The 19,540-nt window shown below is 40.8% G+C and overlaps 1 protein-coding gene across 2 annotated transcripts in view; it reads left to right on the top strand.

The window, feature by feature from the left end:
• Window positions 1-19,540, top strand: part of LOC102179751 (multidrug resistance-associated protein 4-like) — a 607,813-nt gene that overhangs the window by 99,427 nt on the left and 488,846 nt on the right. For both annotated transcript variants that reach the window (XM_018056446.1, XM_018056445.1), the window contains exons 5-8: window positions 6,467-6,556; window positions 14,488-14,651; window positions 15,802-15,927; window positions 17,912-18,161. In XM_018056446.1, the coding sequence (XP_017911935.1) occupies window positions 6,467-6,556; window positions 14,488-14,651; window positions 15,802-15,927; window positions 17,912-18,161 (630 nt within the window). The remainder of the gene's footprint in view (window positions 1-6,466; window positions 6,557-14,487; window positions 14,652-15,801; window positions 15,928-17,911; window positions 18,162-19,540) is intronic.

Raw genomic sequence — 19,540 nt, 5'->3', positions numbered from 1 at the left:
ATTCTTGCCTTGAGGACTCCATGGAGAGTATGAAAAGGCAAAATGATAGGACACTGAAAGATGAACTCCCTAAGTTAGTAGGTACCTAATATGATACTGGAGAAAAGTGGAGAAATAGCTCCAGAAGGAATGAAGAGGCTGAGCCAAAATGAAAATGACACCTAGATGTGGATGTGACTGGTGATAGAAGTAAATTCTCATACTGTAAAGAACAACATTGCATAGGAACCTGGAATGTTCCATCTATGAATCATGGTAAATTGGAAGTAGTCAAATAGGTTATGGCAAGAGTAAACATCAACATTTTAGGAATCAGTGAAATAAAATGAGCTGGAATGTGTGAATTTAATTCAGATGACCATTATATCTACTATTGTGGACATGAATCCCTTAGAAGAAATGGAGTAGTCCTCATAGTCAACAAGAGAGTCTGAAATGCCGTAACTGGACCCAGTCTCAAAAATGACAGAATGATTTCTGTTTGTTTCCAAGGCAAACCATTGAATATCACAGTAATCTAAGTCTATGCCCCAACCAGTAATGCTGAAAAAGTTAGAGTTGAAAGGTTCTATGAAGACTTACAAGAACTTCCAGAACTAACAGCCAAAAAAGATGTCCTCATCATTATAGGGGACTGGAATGCAAAAGTAGGAAGTCAAGAGATACCTGTAATAACAGGCAAATTTGGCCTTAGAGTACAAAATGAAGCAGGGAAAAGGCTAACAGCATTTTGCCAAGAGAATGCAGTGGTTATAGAAACACCCTCTTCCAACAACACAATAGACAACTCTATACAAGGAAATCACCAGATGGTCAATACCAAAATGAGATTGATTATATTCTTTGCAACCGAAGATGAATAAAGCTCTACACAGTCAGCGTAAACAAGACTGGGAGCTGACTGTGACTGAGTTCATGAACATCTTATTGCCAAATTCAGACTTAAATTAAAGAAAGTAGGGAAAACCACTGTGCCATTCAGGTATGACCTAAATCAAATCCCTTATGATTATGCAGTAGATGTGGCAAATAAATTGAAGGCATTAGATCTGATAGATACAGTGCCTGAAGAACTATGAATGGAGGTTCGTAATATTGTACAGGAGGCAGTGATAAAAAGCATCCCCAAGAAGAAGAAATGCAAAAAGGCGAAATGATTGTCTGAGGAGACCTTTCAAATAGCTGAGAAAAGAAGAGAAGTGAAAGGCAAAGGGGAAAAGGAAAGATATACCCATTTGAATGCAGAGTTCCAAAGAATAGCAAGGAGAGATGAGAAAGCCTTCCTTAGTGATCAATGCAAAGAAATAGAGGAAAACAATAGAATGGAAAAGACAGAGATCTCTTCAAGAAAATTAGAGATACCAAGAGAATATTTCATGCAAAGATGGGCACAATAAAGGATAGAAATGGTATGGACCTAACAGAAGCAGAAGATATTAAGCAGAGATGGCAAGAATACACAAATGAACTATTCAAAAAAGATCTTCATGACCCAGATAACCACGATGGTGTGATCACTCACCTAGAGCCAGACATCCTGGAATGTGAAGTCAAGTGGGCCTTAGGAAGCATCACTATGAACAAAGCTAGTGGAGGCGATGGAATTTGAGTTGAGCTATTTCAAATCCTGAAAGATAATGCTGTCAAAGTGCTGCACTCAATATGCCAGCAAATTTGGAAAACTAGCAGTGACCACAGGATGGGAAAAGTCAGTTTTCATTCTAATCCCAAAGAAAGGCAATGCTAAGGAATGTTCAACTACTGAACAATTGCACTCATTTCACATGCAACCAAAGTAATGTTCAAAATTCTCCAAGCTAGGCTTCAGCAGTACCTGAACTGAGAACTTCCAGATGTACAAGCCAGACTTAGAAAAGGCAGAGGAACCACAGATCAAATTGCCAACACCCGTTGGATCATAGAAAAAGCAAGAGAATCCAGAAAAACATTTACTTCTGCTTCACTGACTACACTCAAGCCTTTTACTTTGTTTGTTGTGGGTCACAACAAACTCTGGAAAATTCTGAATGAGATGGGGATATCAAACCACCTTACCTGTCTCCTGAGACACCTGTATGCAGGTCAAGAAGCAACAGGTAGAACCAGACATGGAACAATGGAATGGTTCCAAATTGGGGAAGGAGTGCATCAAGGCTGTATACTGTCAATCTGCTAATTTAACTCATATGCAGAGTACATCATGTGAAATGTTGGGCTGAATGAAGCACAAGTTGTAACCAAGATTTCAGGGAGAAGTATCAATAACCTCAGATATGCAGATGACACCACCCTTATGGCAGAAAGCAAAGAGAAACTAAAGAGCCTCTTGATGAAAGTGAAAGAAGAGTGTAAAAGCCGGCATAAAACTTGAAACAAACAAACAAACAAAAACGAAGATCATGGCATTCGGTCCCATCACTTCATGGCAAATAGATGGGAAAGCAATGGAAACAGTGACAGACTTCATTTTCTTGGGCTCCAAAATCACTGCAGATGGTGACTGCAGCCACAAAATTAAAAGATGCCTGCTTCTTGGGAGAAAAGCTATGACTAATCTAGACAGCATATTAAAAAGCAGAGACAGTACTTTACTGACAGAGGTCCATCTAGTCAACTATGGTTTTTCCAGCAGTCATGTATGGATGTGAGAGTTGAACCATAAAGAAAGCTGAGTGCTAAAATATTGGTGCTTTTGAACTATTGTGTTGGAGAAAACTGTTTAGATTCCCTTGGACAGCAAGGAGATCAAACCAGTCAATCCTAAAGAAAATCAGTCCTGAATATTCATTGGGAGGACTGATGCTGAAGTTTAAGCTCCAACACTTTGGCCACCTGATGTGAAGAACTGATTCATTGGAAAAGACCCTGATACTGGGGAAGATTCAAGGCAGGAAGAGAAAGAGACAACAGAGGATGAGATGAGTGGATGACCTCACTGACTTGATAGACATGAGTTTAAGCAAGCTCTGGGAGTTGGTGATGGGCTGGGAAGACTGGTGTGCTGCATTCCATGGGGTCACTAAGTGTTGGACGTGAGTGACTAAACTGAACTGTGTATTTTTTTCAGCACCAGTTATTGAAGAGACTGTGCTTTCTCCATTGTGTATTCTTGCCTCCTTTGTCTTAAATGAGTTGACCCTAAGTGTATGGGTTTATTTCTGGGCTCTATACTGTTCCATTGATCTATATGTCTGTTTTGGTGCCAATGTCATACTCTCTTCCCTTGGGCTTCCCTTGTGGCTCAGCTGGTAAAGGATCTGCCTGCAATAAGGGGACCTGGGTTTGATCCCTGGGTTGGGAAGATACCCTGGAGAAGGGAAAGGCCACCCACTCTAGTATTTTGGCTTGGAGAATTCCATGGACTGTATAGTCAATGGGGTCACAAAGACTTGGACATGGCTGAGTGACTTTCACTTCACTTTCATACTATTTTTTTGATTACTGTAGATTTGTACTATGGTCGAAGTCAAGGAGTGTGATTCCTCCAGCTTTGTTTTTTTTCAATTTTTTTCTACTATTTGTGTCATTTTTTTCCCATAAAAATTTTATATATATTTTTGTTCCAATTCTGTGAAAAATGCCATTGGTAATTTGATAGGCATTGCATTGAATCTGTAGATTGCCTTGGGTAGTATGGTCATTTTGACAATACTAATTTTTCCAATCCAAGAACATGGTATATCTTTCCATCTGTTTTGTCATCTTTAATTTCTTTCATCAGTGTCTTATAGTTTTAGGGGTACAGATCTTTTACCTCCTTAGGTAGGTTTATTCCTAGGCATTTTAGTCTTTTTGATGCAGTGGTAAACAGGATTGTTTCCTTAATTTCCCTTCCTGATACTTTGTTAATAATGTATAGAAATGCAGCACATTTTTGTATACTAATTTTATATCCTGAAACTTTACTGAATTGATTGATGAGCTCCAATAGTTTTCTGGTAGTGTCTTTAGGATTTCCTATGTATAGTATCATGTCATCTACAAATAGTGACAGTTTGACTTCTTCCTTTCCAATTTAGATTCTTTGTATTTAAAATAATTGTCTTTTTACAAAGTCAGGAATTGCTGAAGTAAAACCATAGAGGTAATGTGGATTTCCAGAAACATCACTCAGTCATGTCTAACTCTTTGTGACCCCGTGGACTGTACAGTCCATGGAATTCTCCAGGCCAGAATACTGTAGTGGGTACCTGTTCCCTCCTCCAGGGGATCTTCCCAACCCAGGGATTGAACTCAGGTCTCCCCACATTGCAGGCGGATTCTTTACCAGCTGAACCATCAGGGATGCCCAAGAATACTGCAGTGGTTAGCCTATCCCTTCTCCAGGAAATCTTCCTGACCCAGGAATTGAACTGGGGTCTCCTGCATTGCAGGTGGATTCTTTACCAGCTGAGCTACCAGGGAAGCCCCTCCAGACACATGGGAGAGACAGTTTCCTCATGCACTTTCATGCATGTAGAAGCCTGCTGAGGTGAAGAAATAAGATGTTCCTTTTTTGTAGGTTACAGGTGGGCTGACTCTTTAGAGAAAAAGGTGGTGCTGCAGAGCAGCTCTAAAAGGCCCATCTGAATGTTCCTGGTTTATGCAGAGGGCCTACTTGCTCATCCCTAGTCCTGGAAAGAAATCAGATTGAGTGTAGGAAATGGAATGGCTGCTAAGCTTATAGTCATAGTTTGTATTGTTGAGTGATCTTGTGGGATGTATGATATATAGAAAATGACTTGTCTTTTAATTACCTTTCCACAACTGTGGTAAAATAACTTTTGGCATTTGATCATTGATTTTTTAAAAAATTGCAACAAAATATACACAACAAAATTTATAGTTTTAACTCTTTTTAAGTGCACCATTTAGTGACATCAGGTACATTCACATTGTTGTGGAGTTATCACCATTATTCATCTCCAGAACTTTTTCATCTTCCCAAATCTGTACCCATTAAACACTAAGTTTCTACTCCCATCCCTTCACCACCATCACCATTCTACTTCTCTTTATGAATTTCACTACTCCAGGTGCCTCATATAAGTGAAAGCATATAATGTCCAGATTATGTCACCTAGCATAATGTTTTCAAGGTTTATCCATGTTGTATCAGGTATCAGAATTAAATTCCTTTTTAAGACTGAATGATATTTCATGATAGGTATGTACAATATTTTGTGTATTCATTCATCTGTTAATAAACATTTGGCTTGTTCCCATCTTATATCTATTGTGAATAGTGCTGCTGTGAACATAGGTAAACAAATATCTGTTCAAGGTTGTGCTTTCAGTTCTTTTGAGTACATTCCCAGTAGTGGAACTGTTGTGCTATATACTAATCTTATGTTTAATTTTTTGAGAAACCGCCATACCCTTTTCCATCATGGCTACATAATTTAATATTTTCTACTTGATCACTGATTTTTCTCTTTAACTTGAGAACTAAATGAAAAGTTTTCATGAATTCTGACATTTTGTTTGGATCCATGGCTCCAGATGTTTGGTGGTCCACTTAAACATCTCACAGTGGTCACTTCAGATTCCTGATCTCTAGGGCATATTTTGGAACTTTTTTTTACTAAATAAAGGGATCGTGTAAAACAGGCTATTTTTTGTAAAGTCAGGCATTAAAGGCCATAGATTCCTCACCACAATATTATTTTGAACATTATTCTCTGCTCATTTTATTGTATATTATTTAAAAACATTTTTAAAAAGAATTTAATAAGTATTTATTTTTGTCTGTGCTGGGCCTTTGTTGCTTTGTGTGGGCTTTCTCTTGTTGTTTCTCTGTTGAGGGCTGCTCTCTAATTGCAGTGTGCAGATGGTTTCTCTTATTGTGGAGATGGCTTCTCTTATTGCAGAACACAGGCTATAGGATGCTCAGGCCCAGTAATTGTGGTGCACAGGCTTAGTTGCCCTGCTGCATGTGGCATCTTCTCAGATGAGAGATCAAAGCTGTGTATCCTGCATTAGCAGGCAAATGCTTAACCACTGAACCGCCAGGGAAGTCCTCTGCTCATATTGGAATGAGGAAACTAAGGTCAAAGTTCTTAAATGATTTCACATACAGTGTGATTGATTCCAAGTTCCCTAATTTATAGTCCAAGTCCTCTAATTTCTTGCTTTAAGGCAATTTCTCCACTCTCATCTAGTTAGGCTCAAATTTACTTTATTTTGCTCCTAAGTCTAAACCTACATTCTTTACACTCTGGGCAGACCCAAGTTCATTGAGAAACAGGGTGGAGGATTTCGTTTCTACCTCCTACTCCTCCTTTTGCTGTCCTTGTGGGTGGGGCTTTTGCCACATTGAGGAGATGAAGAATGAACATGGGTCCCTAGAGCCCTGCTGTCAGGGGTTATCCTGCTCATCCTGATCCCATGTGTGACCCCAGGAAAGTGTTATCCAGTTTGCTATGTTTTAAGTATGAATTTGTATCAACACAGGAATCCAATTCTCTGCCTCCCTCTCTTATTTCAGTCCCTTCGCCTGAATAACTCAGCCATAAGGAAGACCACCACAGGCCAGATAGTCAACCTGCTGTCCAACGATGTGAACAGGTTTGACAGGGTAAGTGCCCAAGGGATCCTCTTTCATTTCTCACTGGGTTCAGCTTTTTGGGAGCCAAGTGCCAGGGTTTGGTGTCAGCCAGGGTTCTGTTGAGAAGTTAAGGTAAGGGTTGTCGTTATCCAGCTCTCATCTCTTCTGTGTTCAACTTGCATGTACAAATATGTATTGTCCTATGGATTAGAATTTTGTTTTTCTAATACTAGATAGGCAGCAGTGTTCTTTCCTAGCTCGGTTAGTGTCCCTAAAGGTCCTCCTGGTGTAGCCCTTCTTGGCACATGCTGTCAGTGTTGCTGAACTGTTTTCCTCCTCTGGATGGTGAAGGTTTGGTGGGCAGGGATTGTTATTTCTCCTGTGCCCTGTTCAGTGCTGCTGCACAGGGAGCCTGTGAGGAATATGCCAAGTGGGTGGTCTCCAGCCAGACTCAACTTCCTTTTAGCAGTCAACCCCATACTCTTTTTATTTTTTTTACACTAACCTTATGACTATGCAGTACTTGTTTCCACTGTTTACCCATAAATTTGCCATGAAGTGATGGGACCAGATGCCAAGATCTTAGTTTTCTGACTGTTGAGTTTTAAGCCAACTTTTCACTATCTTCTTTCACTTTCATCAAGAGGCTCTTTAGTTCTTCCTCACTTTCTCCTTAATTGTAGTATCATCTACATATCTGAGGTTATTGATATTTCTCCCAGCAATCTTGATTCAAGCTAGTGCTTCATCCAGTCCAGCATTTCTCATGATGTACTCTGCATATATTTTTGGGGCTCCAAAATCACTGCAGATGGTGACTGCAGCCACGAAACTAAAAGATGCTTGTTCCTTGAAATAAAAGTTATGACCAAATTAGACAGCATCTTAAAAAGCAGAGACATTACTTTGCCAACAAAGGTCCATCTAGTCAAGGCTATGATTTTTCCAGTAGTCATGTGTGGATGTGAGAGTTGCACTATAGAGAAAGCTGAATGCCAAAGAATTCGTGCTTTTGAACTGCAGTGATTGAGAAGACTTTTGAGAGTCCCTTGGACCACAAGGAGATCCAACCAGTCCATCCTAAAGGAAATCAGTCCTGAATATTCATTGGAAGGACTGATGCTGAAATTCTAATACTTTGGCCACCTGATGGGAAGAACTGACTCATTTGAAAAGACCGTGATGCTGGGAAAGTTTGAAGGCAGGAGGAGAAGGGAACAACAGAGGATGAGATGGTTAGATGGCATCACCGATTCAATGGACATGAGTGTGAGAAAACTCCAGGAGTTGATGATAGACAGGGAGGCCTGGCGTGCTGCAGCGCATACGGTTGCAAAGACTTGGACATGACTGAAAGACTGAATTGAACTGAACACAGAATCTCAAAAATGACAGAATGATCTCGGTTCGTTTCCAAGGCAAACCATTCAATATCACAGTAATCCAAGGCTATGCCCTTACCAGTAATGCTGAAGAAGCTGAAGCTGAATGGTTCTATGAAGACCTACAAAACCTTCTAGAACTAACAGCCAAAAAAGATGTCCTCTTCATTATAGGAGACTAGAATGCAAGAATAGGAAGTCAAGAGCTACCTGGAGTAACAGGCAAATTTGGCCTTGGAGTACAAAATGAAGCAGGGCAAAGGCTAACAGAGTTTTGCCAAGAGAACACACTGGTCATAGCAAACACCCTCTTTCAACAACACAAGAGAAAACTCTATACATGGACATCACCAGATGGTGAATACTGAAATCAGATTGATTATATTCTATGCAGCCAAAGCTGGAGAAGCTCTATATCAGTCAGCAAAAACAAGACTGGGAGCTGACTGTGGCTCAGATCATGAATTTCTTATTGTCAAATTCAGACTTAAATTGAAGAAAGTGGGGAAAACCACTAGGCCATTCTGGTGTGACCTAAATCAAATCCCTTGTGATTATATAGTGGAAATGACAAATAGAGTCAAAGGATTAGATCTGATAGAGTGCCTGAAGAACTGTGGACAGAGGTTCGTGGCATTGTACTGGAGGCAGTAAAGACCATCTGCAAGAAAAAGAAATGCAAAAAGGCAGAATGGTTGTCTGACGAGGCCTTACAATTAGCTGAGAAAAGAAGAGAAGTTAAAGGCTAAGGAGAAAAGGAAAGATATACTCATTTGAATGCAGAGTTCCAAAGAATAGCAAGGAGAGATAAGAAAGCCTTCCTCAGTGATCAATGCAAAGAAATAGAGGAAAACAATATAGACTGGGAAAGACTATAGATCTCTTCAAGAAAATTAGAGATACCAAGAGAATATTTCATGCAAAGATGTGCACAATAAAGGACTGAAATGATATGGACCTAACAGAAGCAGAAGATATTAAGAAAAGATGACAGGAATACACAGAAGAACTATGCAAAAAAGATCTTCATGACCCAGATAACCACGATGGTGTGATCACTCACCTAGAGCCAGACATCCTGGAATGTGAAGCCAAGTGGACCTTATGAAGAATCACTACAAACAAAGCTAGAGGAGGTGATGGAATTCCAGTTGAGCTATTTCAAATCCTAAAAGATGATGCTATGAAAGTGCTGTACTCAATATGCCAGCATATCTGGAAAACTAAGCAGTGGCCACAGGACTGAAAAAGGTCAGTTTTCATTCTAATCCCAAAGAAAGGAAATGTGAAGAAATGTTCCAGCTACTGCACAATTGCACTCATCTCACAGCCTAGCAAAGTAATGCTCAAAATTCTCCAAATGAAGCTTCAACAGTATGTGAACCATGAATTTCCAGATGCTTAATCTGAATTTAGAAAAGGCAGACAAACCAGAGATCAAATTGCCAACATCCGTTGGATCATAGAAAAAGCATGAGAGTTCCAGGAAAACATCTACTTTTGCTTTATTAACTGTGCCAAAACCTTTGACTGTGTGGATAACAACAAACTGTGGAAAATTCTTAAAGAGATAGGAATGCCAGATCACCTTACCTGCTTCCTGAGAAATCTGTATGCATATCAAAAAGCAACAGTTCGAACTGGACATGGAACAATAGACTGGTTCCAATTGGGAAAGGAGTACGTCAAGGCTATATATTGTCACCCTGCTTATTTAACTTATATGCAGAGTATATCATGCAAAATGCCAGGCTGGATGAAGCACAAGTTGAAATCAAGATTGCTTGGAGAAATATCACAAACCTCAAATATGCAGATGATAGCACTCTTATTGCAGAAAGTAGAGAATAACTAAAGAGCCTCTTGATGAAAGTGAAAGAGGAGAGTGAAAAAGTTGCCTTAAAACTCAACATTCAAAAAACAAAGATTATGGCATCTGGTCCCATCACTTCATGGCAGATAGACGGGGTAACAATGGAAACAGTGACAGACTTTATTTTCTTGGGCTCCAAAATCACTGCAGCCATAAAATTAAAAGATACTTGCTCCTTGAAAGAAAAGCTATGACCAGCATAGACACCTTATTAAAAAGCAGAGACATTACTTTACCAACAAAGGTCTATCTAGTCAAAGCTATGGTTTTTCCAGCAGTCATGTATGGATGTGAGAGTTGGACTATCAAGAAAGCTGAGCCCTAAAGAACTGATGCTTTTGAACTGTGGTGTTGGAGAAGACTCTTGAGAGTCCCTTAGACTGCAAGGAGACCCAACCAGTCAATCCTAAAGGAAATCAATCCTGAATATTCATTAGAAGGACTGATGCTGAAGCTGGAACTCCGATTCTTTGGCCACCTGATGGGAAGAACTGACTCATTTGAAAAGACTGTGATGCTGGGAAAGATTGAAGGCCGGAGGAGAAGGGGATGTCAGAGGATGAGATGGTTGGATGGCATCACAGACTCAATGAGCATGAGTTTGAGCAAGCTCTCGGATTAGCTGATGGACACTGAAGCCTGGTGTACATCAGTCCATGGGGTTGCAAAGAGTCAGACACGACTGAGTGACTGAACTGAATGAAGATAATGGTGACCTCCTTCAAAAGGTCCTATGTATGCACTGCCACAGTCAGTGTCCCCAACCCTGTAGCAGGCCACAGCCAACCCATGCCTCTGCCAGAGACTCCTGGACACTCACAGGCAAGTCTGGGTCAGTCTCTTGTGGGGTCACTGCTTTTTTCTCCTTGGTCATTGCACGCACAAGGTTTTTTTTTTCCTGCCCTCCAAGAGTCTGTTTCCCCAGTCCTGTGTAAGTTTTGGCGGCCCTATGGTGGGGTTAATTGTGACCTCCTCCGAGAGGGCTTATGCCATATCCAGGTCTGCTGCACCCAGAGCCCCTGCCCCTGTGGCAGGCTACTGCTGACCTGTACCTCTGAAAGAGACACTCAAACACTCAAAGGCAGGTCTGGCTCAGTCTCTGTGGGGTCTCCTGGTGTGCACAAGATTTTGATGGCCACAGGACTCAAAAAGATGTTTTCATTCCAATCCCAAAGAAACTCAATGCCAAACAATGTTCAAACTACCACACAGTTGCACTCATCTCACACACTAGCAAAGTAATGCTCAAAATTCTCTAAGCTGTGCTTCAACAGTATGTGAATGGTGAACTTCCAGAAGTTCAAGCTGGATTTAGAAAAGGCAGAGGAACCAAATTGCCAACATCCATTGGATTATAGAAAAAGCAAGAGAGTTCTAGGAAAACATCTACTTCTGCCTTATTGACTATCCCAAAGCCTTTGACTGTGTGAATCACAACAAACTGTGGAAAATTCTTCAAGAGACAGTAATACCAGACCACCTGACCTGCCTTCTGAGAAATTTATATGCAAGTCAAAACGCAAGTTAGAACTGGGCATGGAACAACAGACTGGTTCCAAATCGGGAAAGGAGTGCATCAAGGCTATATGTTGTCACCCTGCTAATTTAACTTATATGCAGAGTACATCAAGCGAAATGGTGGGCTGGATGAAGCACAAGCTGGAATCAGTCTCCTGTTGCCAGGAGAAACAGCAATGACCTCAAATATGCAGATGACAGCACCCTTATGGCAGAAAGTGAAGAAGAACTAAAGAGCCACTTGATGAAAGTGAAAGAGGAGAGTGAAAAAGTTGGCTTAAAGCTCAATAGTCAGAAAACGAAGATCATGGCATCTGGTCCCATCAGTTCATGGCAAATAGATGGAGTAACAATGGAAACAAAGACAGACTTTATTTTCTTGGGCTCCCAAATCACTTCAGAGGGTGACTGCAGCCATGAAATCAAAAGACACTTGCTCCTTGGAAGAAAAGCTATGACCAAACTAGAGAGCATATTAAAAAGCAGAGACATCAAAAGACCTTTTCTGACAAAGGTCCTTGTATTCAAAGCTATGGTTTTTCCAGTAGTCATGTATGGATGTGAGTTGGACTATCAAGAAAGCTGAGTGCAAAGAATTAATGCTTTCAAACTGGAGTGCTGCAGAAAACTCCTTAGAATCACTTGAATAGCAAGGAGATCAGGCAAGTCAATCCTAAAGGAAATCAGTCCTGAATGTTCATTGGAAGGACTGATGCCAAAGCTGAAATTCTAATACTTTGGCCACCTGATGGGAAGAACTGACTCATTGGAAAAGACACTGATGCTGGGAAAGATTGAAGGCAGGAGAAGGGGACAACAGAGGATGAGATGGTTGGATGGCATCACTGACTCAATAGACATGAGTTTGAGTAAAATCTGGGAGTTGGTGATGGACAGGGAAGCCTGGTGTGCTGCAGTCCATGGGGTCACAAAGAGTGGGACACCACTGAACTACTGAACTGGACAGAGATCTCTTCAAGAAAATTAGAAATACCAAGGGAATGTTTCACGGAAAGATGGGCACAATAATCGACAGAATTGGTATGGACCTAACAGAAGCAGAACATATTAAGAAGTGGTGGCAAGAATACACAGAAGAACTGTACAAAAAAGATTTTAATGACACAGAAAAACATGTTAGCATGATCACTTACCTCGAGCCAAACATCCTGGAGTACAAAGTCAAGTGGGCCTTAGGAAGCATTACTACCAACAAAGCTAGTGGGCATGATGGAATTCCAGTTGAGCTATTTTAAATCCTAAAAAATGATGCTGTTAAAGTACTCCACACAAAATGCCAGCAAATTTGGAAAACTAAGCAGTGACCACAGGACTGGAAAAGGTCAGTTTTCACTCCAATCCCAAAGAAAGGCAATGTCAAAGAATGTTCCAAGTACCACACAATTGCACTCATTTCACATATTAGCAAGGTAATGCTCAAAATCCTTCAAGCTAGGCTCCAACAGTACGGGAACAGAGAAATTCCAGATGTATAAGCTGGATTTAGAAAAGGCAGAGGAATCAGATCAAATTGCCAACATTCCTTGGGTCATAGAAAAAGGAAGGTAATTCCAGAAGAACATCAGTTTCTGCTTCATTAACTATGTTAAACTCTCACTGTGTGGATCACAATAAAATATGGGAAATTCTTTAAGAGATGGGAATGCTAGACCATCTACCTGCCTCTCAAGAAACCTGTATGCCGGTCAAGAAGGAAGAGTTAGAACTGTACATAGAATAATGGACTGGTCCCAAATGAGGAAAGGACTATGTCACGGCTGTATATTGTCACCTTGCTTATTCAGCTTTCATACAGAGTACATTATGTGGAATCCTGGGTTGGGTGAAGCTCAAGCTGGAATCAAGATTGCTGGGAGAACTATCAATAACCTCAGATGTGCAAATGACACCACCCTAATGGCTGAAAACAAAGAGGAACTAAAAAGCCTCTTGATGAAGGTGAAAGAGGAGAGTTAAAAAGCTGAGTTAAAACTCTACATTCAACAAACTAAGATCATGGCATCCAGTCCCATCAGTTCATGACAAATAGATGGGGAAACAATGGAAACAGTGACTCACTTTGTTTTCTTGGGCTCCCAAATCACTGTAGGTGGTAACTGTAGCCATGAAATTAAAAGACACTTGTTCCTTGGAAAAAAAATGTTATAACAAACCTAGATAGCCTATTAACAAGGAGAGACATCACTTTTCTGACAAAGGTCCATATAGCGAAAGCTATGGTTTTTTATACTAGTCTTATATGGATATGAGAGTTGGACCATGTCATGAAGTCTGAGTGCCAAAGAATTAATAGTTTCAAACTGTGGTGCTGGAGAAAATGCCTGAGAGTCCCTTGGATAGGAAGGAGATCAAACCAGTCAATCCTAAAGGAAATCAGCCCTGAACATTCATTGGATTGGCTGATGGTGAAGCCAAAGCTTTATTCCTTTGGCCACATGATGTGAAGAGCTGACTCACTGGAAAAGACCCTGATGCTGGGAAAGATTGTGGGCAAGAGGAGAAGGGGACAAGGGAGGATGAGATGGTTGGATGGTATCACTGTCTCAATGGGCATGAGTTTGAGTAAGCTCCTGGAGATGGTGAAGGACAGGTAAGCCTGGTGTGCTGCAGTCCTTGAGGTCACAAAGAGTTGGAAATGAGTAAGTGATGAACAACAATAACTTCTCTTTCAGTTATTCATTCATCAGACATGAAGTCAGATACCTCTTTAGTTTCAGGGATGAATAAGGCTTAGTTTCTGCCCTGGAGAAGTCAAAGCCCATCAGAGAGGTAAATACACAAGTCATTGCTGGAGGGAGTGGTAGGTACCATAATGTAGACTTTTCTGGGGTTGCAGGGAGCCCCAGGAAAAAAGGCGTCTGAATTTTGGGACAGAGAGAGAGTTTAGGGATGCCCTGAGATCATCTGCATTGTTGACAAAATCAATATTTTCCTTCCAGTGTGCCTGTCTCCTTCTCCCTGGACGTTCCTGAACCCAGCCTTGTGCTGCCCCAGAACAGCATCATCTGGGGAGGATGCTTCAATTTCTGCTTCAGCAGGTTTAAAACCCACTGAAATCATTTCTACTTAGGTTCCTGTCTCTTCCTTCAGAGCAGATTGTTTCTAAATTATGTGCTTATGGTTTTGCTTTTATAAAGTTCTAAAAGACTTTGTCTTTTTCTTTTAAGGTAGTGACATTCTTGCACATCCTGTGGATTGGGCCACTTATGGCTATCACAGTGATCATCCTGATCTGGATGGAAATAGGAATATCATCTTTCGCCGGGATGTCACTCCTCATTATTTTTATGCTTTTGCAAAGCTTCTTTGGGAAGTTGTTTTTATCACTCCGGTAAGAGAAACACTGGTTTAAAAAAATAGATGATATGTACTTGGTGAATCCACAGTCTACTCTATGCTTTTGTTAAAACAAAACAAAACAAAAACAGCCTTCTCTGATCTCTTTTTTTACATGTGTTGTAGACCCTTCAGGCTTAGCTAGTGGAGGCTCCATCCTTAAACCAAAGACTGATCTTGAAAGGGGAAAGGTAAAGCCATTTCCTGGCTCTTCCTGGAATTGTACTTGAATAAGTATAGGCTCTGTAAGCAGAATTTACCTAAGTCCAAGTTATTTAAACATTATTAAATAGTAATCATTCTATAGGCCCAATTCAAGTGGCATATATTTTTGCTATGCTTGTATTAGGATCATTTTCAGTTATTTAAGTTCATGTCTTGTTTTTAATTCACTGTTTGCATTAAGTTATCAGAACTCCAAGGGCATAAATACATAAATTTATAAAGTCCCACAGTACCAGCAGCTTATGTGATAAAAGAGTGTGTCTAGTGATGAAGGGTCTAATGGTGATGAGTTAGACTTGAAGGATATATCAGGGGATTGGAGGTGTGTTGTTCAGATTGTCAGGTGATGGGGATGTTGTACTGTTTGAAGCACATTGAGCTCTTTTCCTTTCTCTTTTTTGGTGACTTTATGCATGTTATTTTTCTCTACTTGGAACTTCATCTCTTATCTTTACCACAGTAAGATGTTCCTTATCCTTTGAGGCCCCATTCGAGTGCTGCCAGATCTCTGAAGCTTTTCTTGTTCTCCTTTCCCAGTGGAATTCACAGCCCCATCTTTTCTACTCCCCAACACTTTAATCCTATTTTATTATAGCATATTGTCTTTCCGTTAGATTCGGGTGTCTTCTGCCTTCCCTACCTGACCACAACCTCCTCGGGCAGGTGGTTTGTACCTGACTTCAGGTCTTCCTTAGCCAATACTGCAAGTTCTAGTTATTTGTTGAATTGGGCTGAATGGTTGATTTCCTAATTGAAGTCTTCCTCCATTTGTACTTTGAGTAGGACCTGCCTGTGTTGTCAGTCTAGGATAGTGGTAGGAAATAATTTGATCTCTGGTCTCTGACTGTGCCACTGCTGCTGTTGGTACGGAAATTTTTGCTGTGATCACTAAGGCTCATCTCTCACGTTTGCTCCCTTAGGAATAAGATCGCAGCCTTCACAGACACCAGGCTCAGGACCATGAATGATGTTATAACTGGCATCAGAACAATAAAAATGTATGCTTGGGAAAAGTCACTTGCAGAGCTTATCACCAGATTGAGAAGGTAACTTTCTGTATATGTCAAACCACAGTTCGTACTTTTTAATTTCCTGTTTTCACATATTAATACCCCAAATCCCAAGGAAGAAATGATCCTAAGATGTTAGTACTTGAGTTGATGACATTTAAACTAAAACTACAATTTATGTTAATATAGAACAAATGGAAAGGTTGTAGAGCTTGGGTGTATTTGTATTGGGCCAAACTTTATAAATCAGTATTTTTTATTCCAGAGCCATGAAAATATCATTCCCTTTGCATTTGCTTTAGATTTATAGAAAATTTTTCCATCTTTCATTTAAATATCTGATGAGTGTTTATACTCCAGCACCAGGTATTCATAATTCTCTGGCTTCACCCCATTCAGTTCAGTTCAGTTCAGTGGCTCAGTCATGTCTGACTCTTTGCGACCCCATGAATCGTAGCACGCCAGGCCCCCCTGTTCATCACCAACTCCCGGAATTCACTCAGATTCACGTCCATTGAGTCCATGATGCCATCCAGCCATCTCATCCCCTGTCGTCCCCTTCTCCTCCTGCCCCCAATCCCTCCCAGCATCAGAGTCTTTTCCAATGAGTCAACTTTTCACATGAGGTGGCCAAAGTAGTGGAGCTTCAGCTTTAGCATCATTCCTTCCAAAGAAATCCCAGGGCTGATCTCCTTCAGAATGGACTGGTTGGATCTCCTTGCAGTCCAAGGGACTCTCAAGAGTCTTCTGTAACACCACAGTTCAAAAGCATCAATTCTTCAGCGCTCAGCCTTCACAGTCCAACTCTCACATCCATACATGACCACTGGAAAAACCATAGCCTTGACTAGATGGACCTTAGTCGGCAAAGTAATGTCTCTGCTTTTCAATATACTATCTAGGTTGGTCATAACTTTTCTTCCAAGGAGTAAGCGTCTTTTAATTTCATGGCTGCAGTCACCATCTGCAGTGATTTTGGAGCCCCAAAAATAAAGTCTGCCGCTGTTTCCACTGTTTCCCCTGTTTCCCCATCTATTTCCCATGAAGTGATGGGACTGGATGCCATGATCTTCATTTTCTGAATGTTGAGCTTTAAGCCAACTTTTTCGCTGTCCTCTTTCACTTTCATCAAGAGGCTTTTTAGCTCCTCTTCACTTTCTGCCATGAGGGTGGTGTCATCTGCATATCTGAGGTTATTGATATTTCTCCCAGCAATCTTGATTCCAGCTTGCGTTTCTTCCAGCCCAGCATTTCTCATGATGTACTCTGCATATAAGTTAAATAAGCAGGGTGACAATATACAGCCTTGACGTACTCCTTTTCCTATTTGGAACCAGTCACCTTTGCACCTTTGTGAGGGGCCCTCCCACTGCTGGGAATACATTCTCTCATCTTCCTTCTTCTCTGGCTTACACCAACCCTAAGTGACTCCCACGCATCTTCTCAGGGTCCATGTATGTGTGAATTGCCCTGACTTTACTACTCTGGGTTACACATCTCTGCTCCAGGCTCCCATGGGGGCCATGCTTGTTGCCTCTGTCTAATGTCTTGGTGGACAGGTGAAATCTTAGTTCCCTGACTGGGGATCAAATCCATGGCTGCTGCATTAGAAGCATGGAGTCTTAACAACTGGGCCACCCATCTTCTTTTCTAAGTTCCTGAACTCCTGGAAGGGACAAGTTCTCTCTTTCTGTCATCTTCAAGGTACCCTGCACAGGACTTGTGATTACAAATTCTTATTGAATGAATGTTCAAACTCAAGTGTTATTGACCCAGAATGTTTAAAAGTGTGACATTAAGCCTCCATTTAGTTGGGAGAGTGAAGTGCTGATGAAGTGTGTGGTCCTTGGGTCAGGGAAGAGCCTCAAGTGTGCACTATATAGTGTCTCCATGATGTGAGGGATAGTTCCTCTTAATCTGTGTCCACTCCCTAGAAATGGGCCACTCACACAGGGCACTTGAATTCATAGCTTGGATGTTGATGCTTCTTTTAAAATCTATTCCCTTCTCTCTTTTACAGGAAGGAAATTTCCAAGATTCTGAGAAGTTCCTACCTTGATGGAATGAATTTGATATTCTTTGACACTGCAAGCAAAGTCATCCTTTTTGTCACCTTTACCACCTATGTGCTTCTTGGCAACATGATCACAGTTAGCCAAGTATTTTTGGCCATAACACTGTACCAAGCTGTGAAGTTTACAGGCATCCTCCTCTTCCCCATGGCCATCGAGAGTGTAGCAGAAACAATTGCCAGTGTCCAAAGAATCAAGGTTTGGTGGCAGATAACTTTTTAAAGTTTTAGGAAGATTTTAGATAAAATGGTTCCTTTTATTTGGTGTCACTGTGTGCCAGTTAGGTGAGATTTAATGCTTTTGGGCATAGCTGGTAGCTGTTCCAAAATGTCACATATACTCCCCTCTCTTCTTTGGTAGAATACATTACCAATAATGTAAGATCACTGCTCATTTATGAGCAGCAGTAGCAGAGGCACAGGGTTCTTTATGTACAAGTGATGGCTGCAGGGCAACTGAAATGTCTAAAAGCAAAAGAAGTAAACAGATTGCATCTCCTGTGTTAACTTTAATGACTAGCAACTGTGTTTAGTCCTGGGGTGAATTAGATTCCTCTCTGAGTCTGGAGAGAAAGAACTTGCTGAGAGGTCCTGCTCCTTGGACAGGAAGAGTGGCCTCAGATTCACTTAATTCACTCTTTAAAAATGGTTTCTTTCCTCCACAGATGGTTTGCTTGTTGATTTCTGAACATGCCTTTTGGATCTGACTTGTCCTCTTTACCTTTACTCTTTAATCCTATCTCTAGTTGGCTTCTTCCTTTCAAAGTTGTGATTTCCACCATACCCACTGTCTCCTTTTTTCCTAACTGTCTCTGTATTGCCAAGGGCAAATAATTTACATCACCAAAATAAGAGCCTGGCATACAGTAGGCTCTAAAGTACTTGTATGTTTATGAGTAGGTCTAAAATGAAGGTAAACTGCCTCTGTGAGCCAGCCTGGGCATGACTTTGAGTGTCTGGGCTTTATAAAATATTTAATTTTTTTTGTCCTTCTCCTCAGTGATGGACAGCCAGTAACAGATCTATAGTGAAGTTAGGTCTGGGTGCAATTTTATTTTATTTTTGGGTCTTATCATAAAAGTTGAATTTTTTTTATGATGAAGTTTCTATATACTATAAAAAAATGATTACTCACAAAGAAGATCAGTTGTACAGGGTTAGTTCTGGTCCCCTGAGGTTTATCATTCTTTCTGCCAGGGGCTTCTAGCAACCACTGTGATGGTCCATTCAGTTCAACAATTTTTTTCCCCCTTAGCTTTCGCATCTTGAAAGAAAACAGGAATATCCCTGGACCATAGTCACATTGTCAATGAGAGGGTAGTGTGTTCAGATGGGGGCTTCATAGATTTTGTTACAGCTCTGTGATTTTGACACAGCCGCTATCTTTGATCGTTATTGCCAGGGCTCACTGTGTGGTCTGGGTACACCTGGTCTTACAGGTTTTCTCATTTAACCCTGACAGCAATTGAATAAGATAAGCATGTATCCCTGCTTTACAATTAAGGAAACAGGTTTCTGTGTCAGGTGAAACAACTCACCCATCCTCAAATAGCGTGTAAGTGACATTCAAGGATTCTA

Source organism: Capra hircus, chromosome 12, assembly GCF_001704415.2.
Source record: "Capra hircus breed San Clemente chromosome 12, ASM170441v1, whole genome shotgun sequence".
NCBI lineage: Eukaryota > Metazoa > Chordata > Mammalia > Artiodactyla > Bovidae > Capra > Capra hircus.
This window is presented reverse-complemented; position numbering and strand designations above follow the sequence as displayed.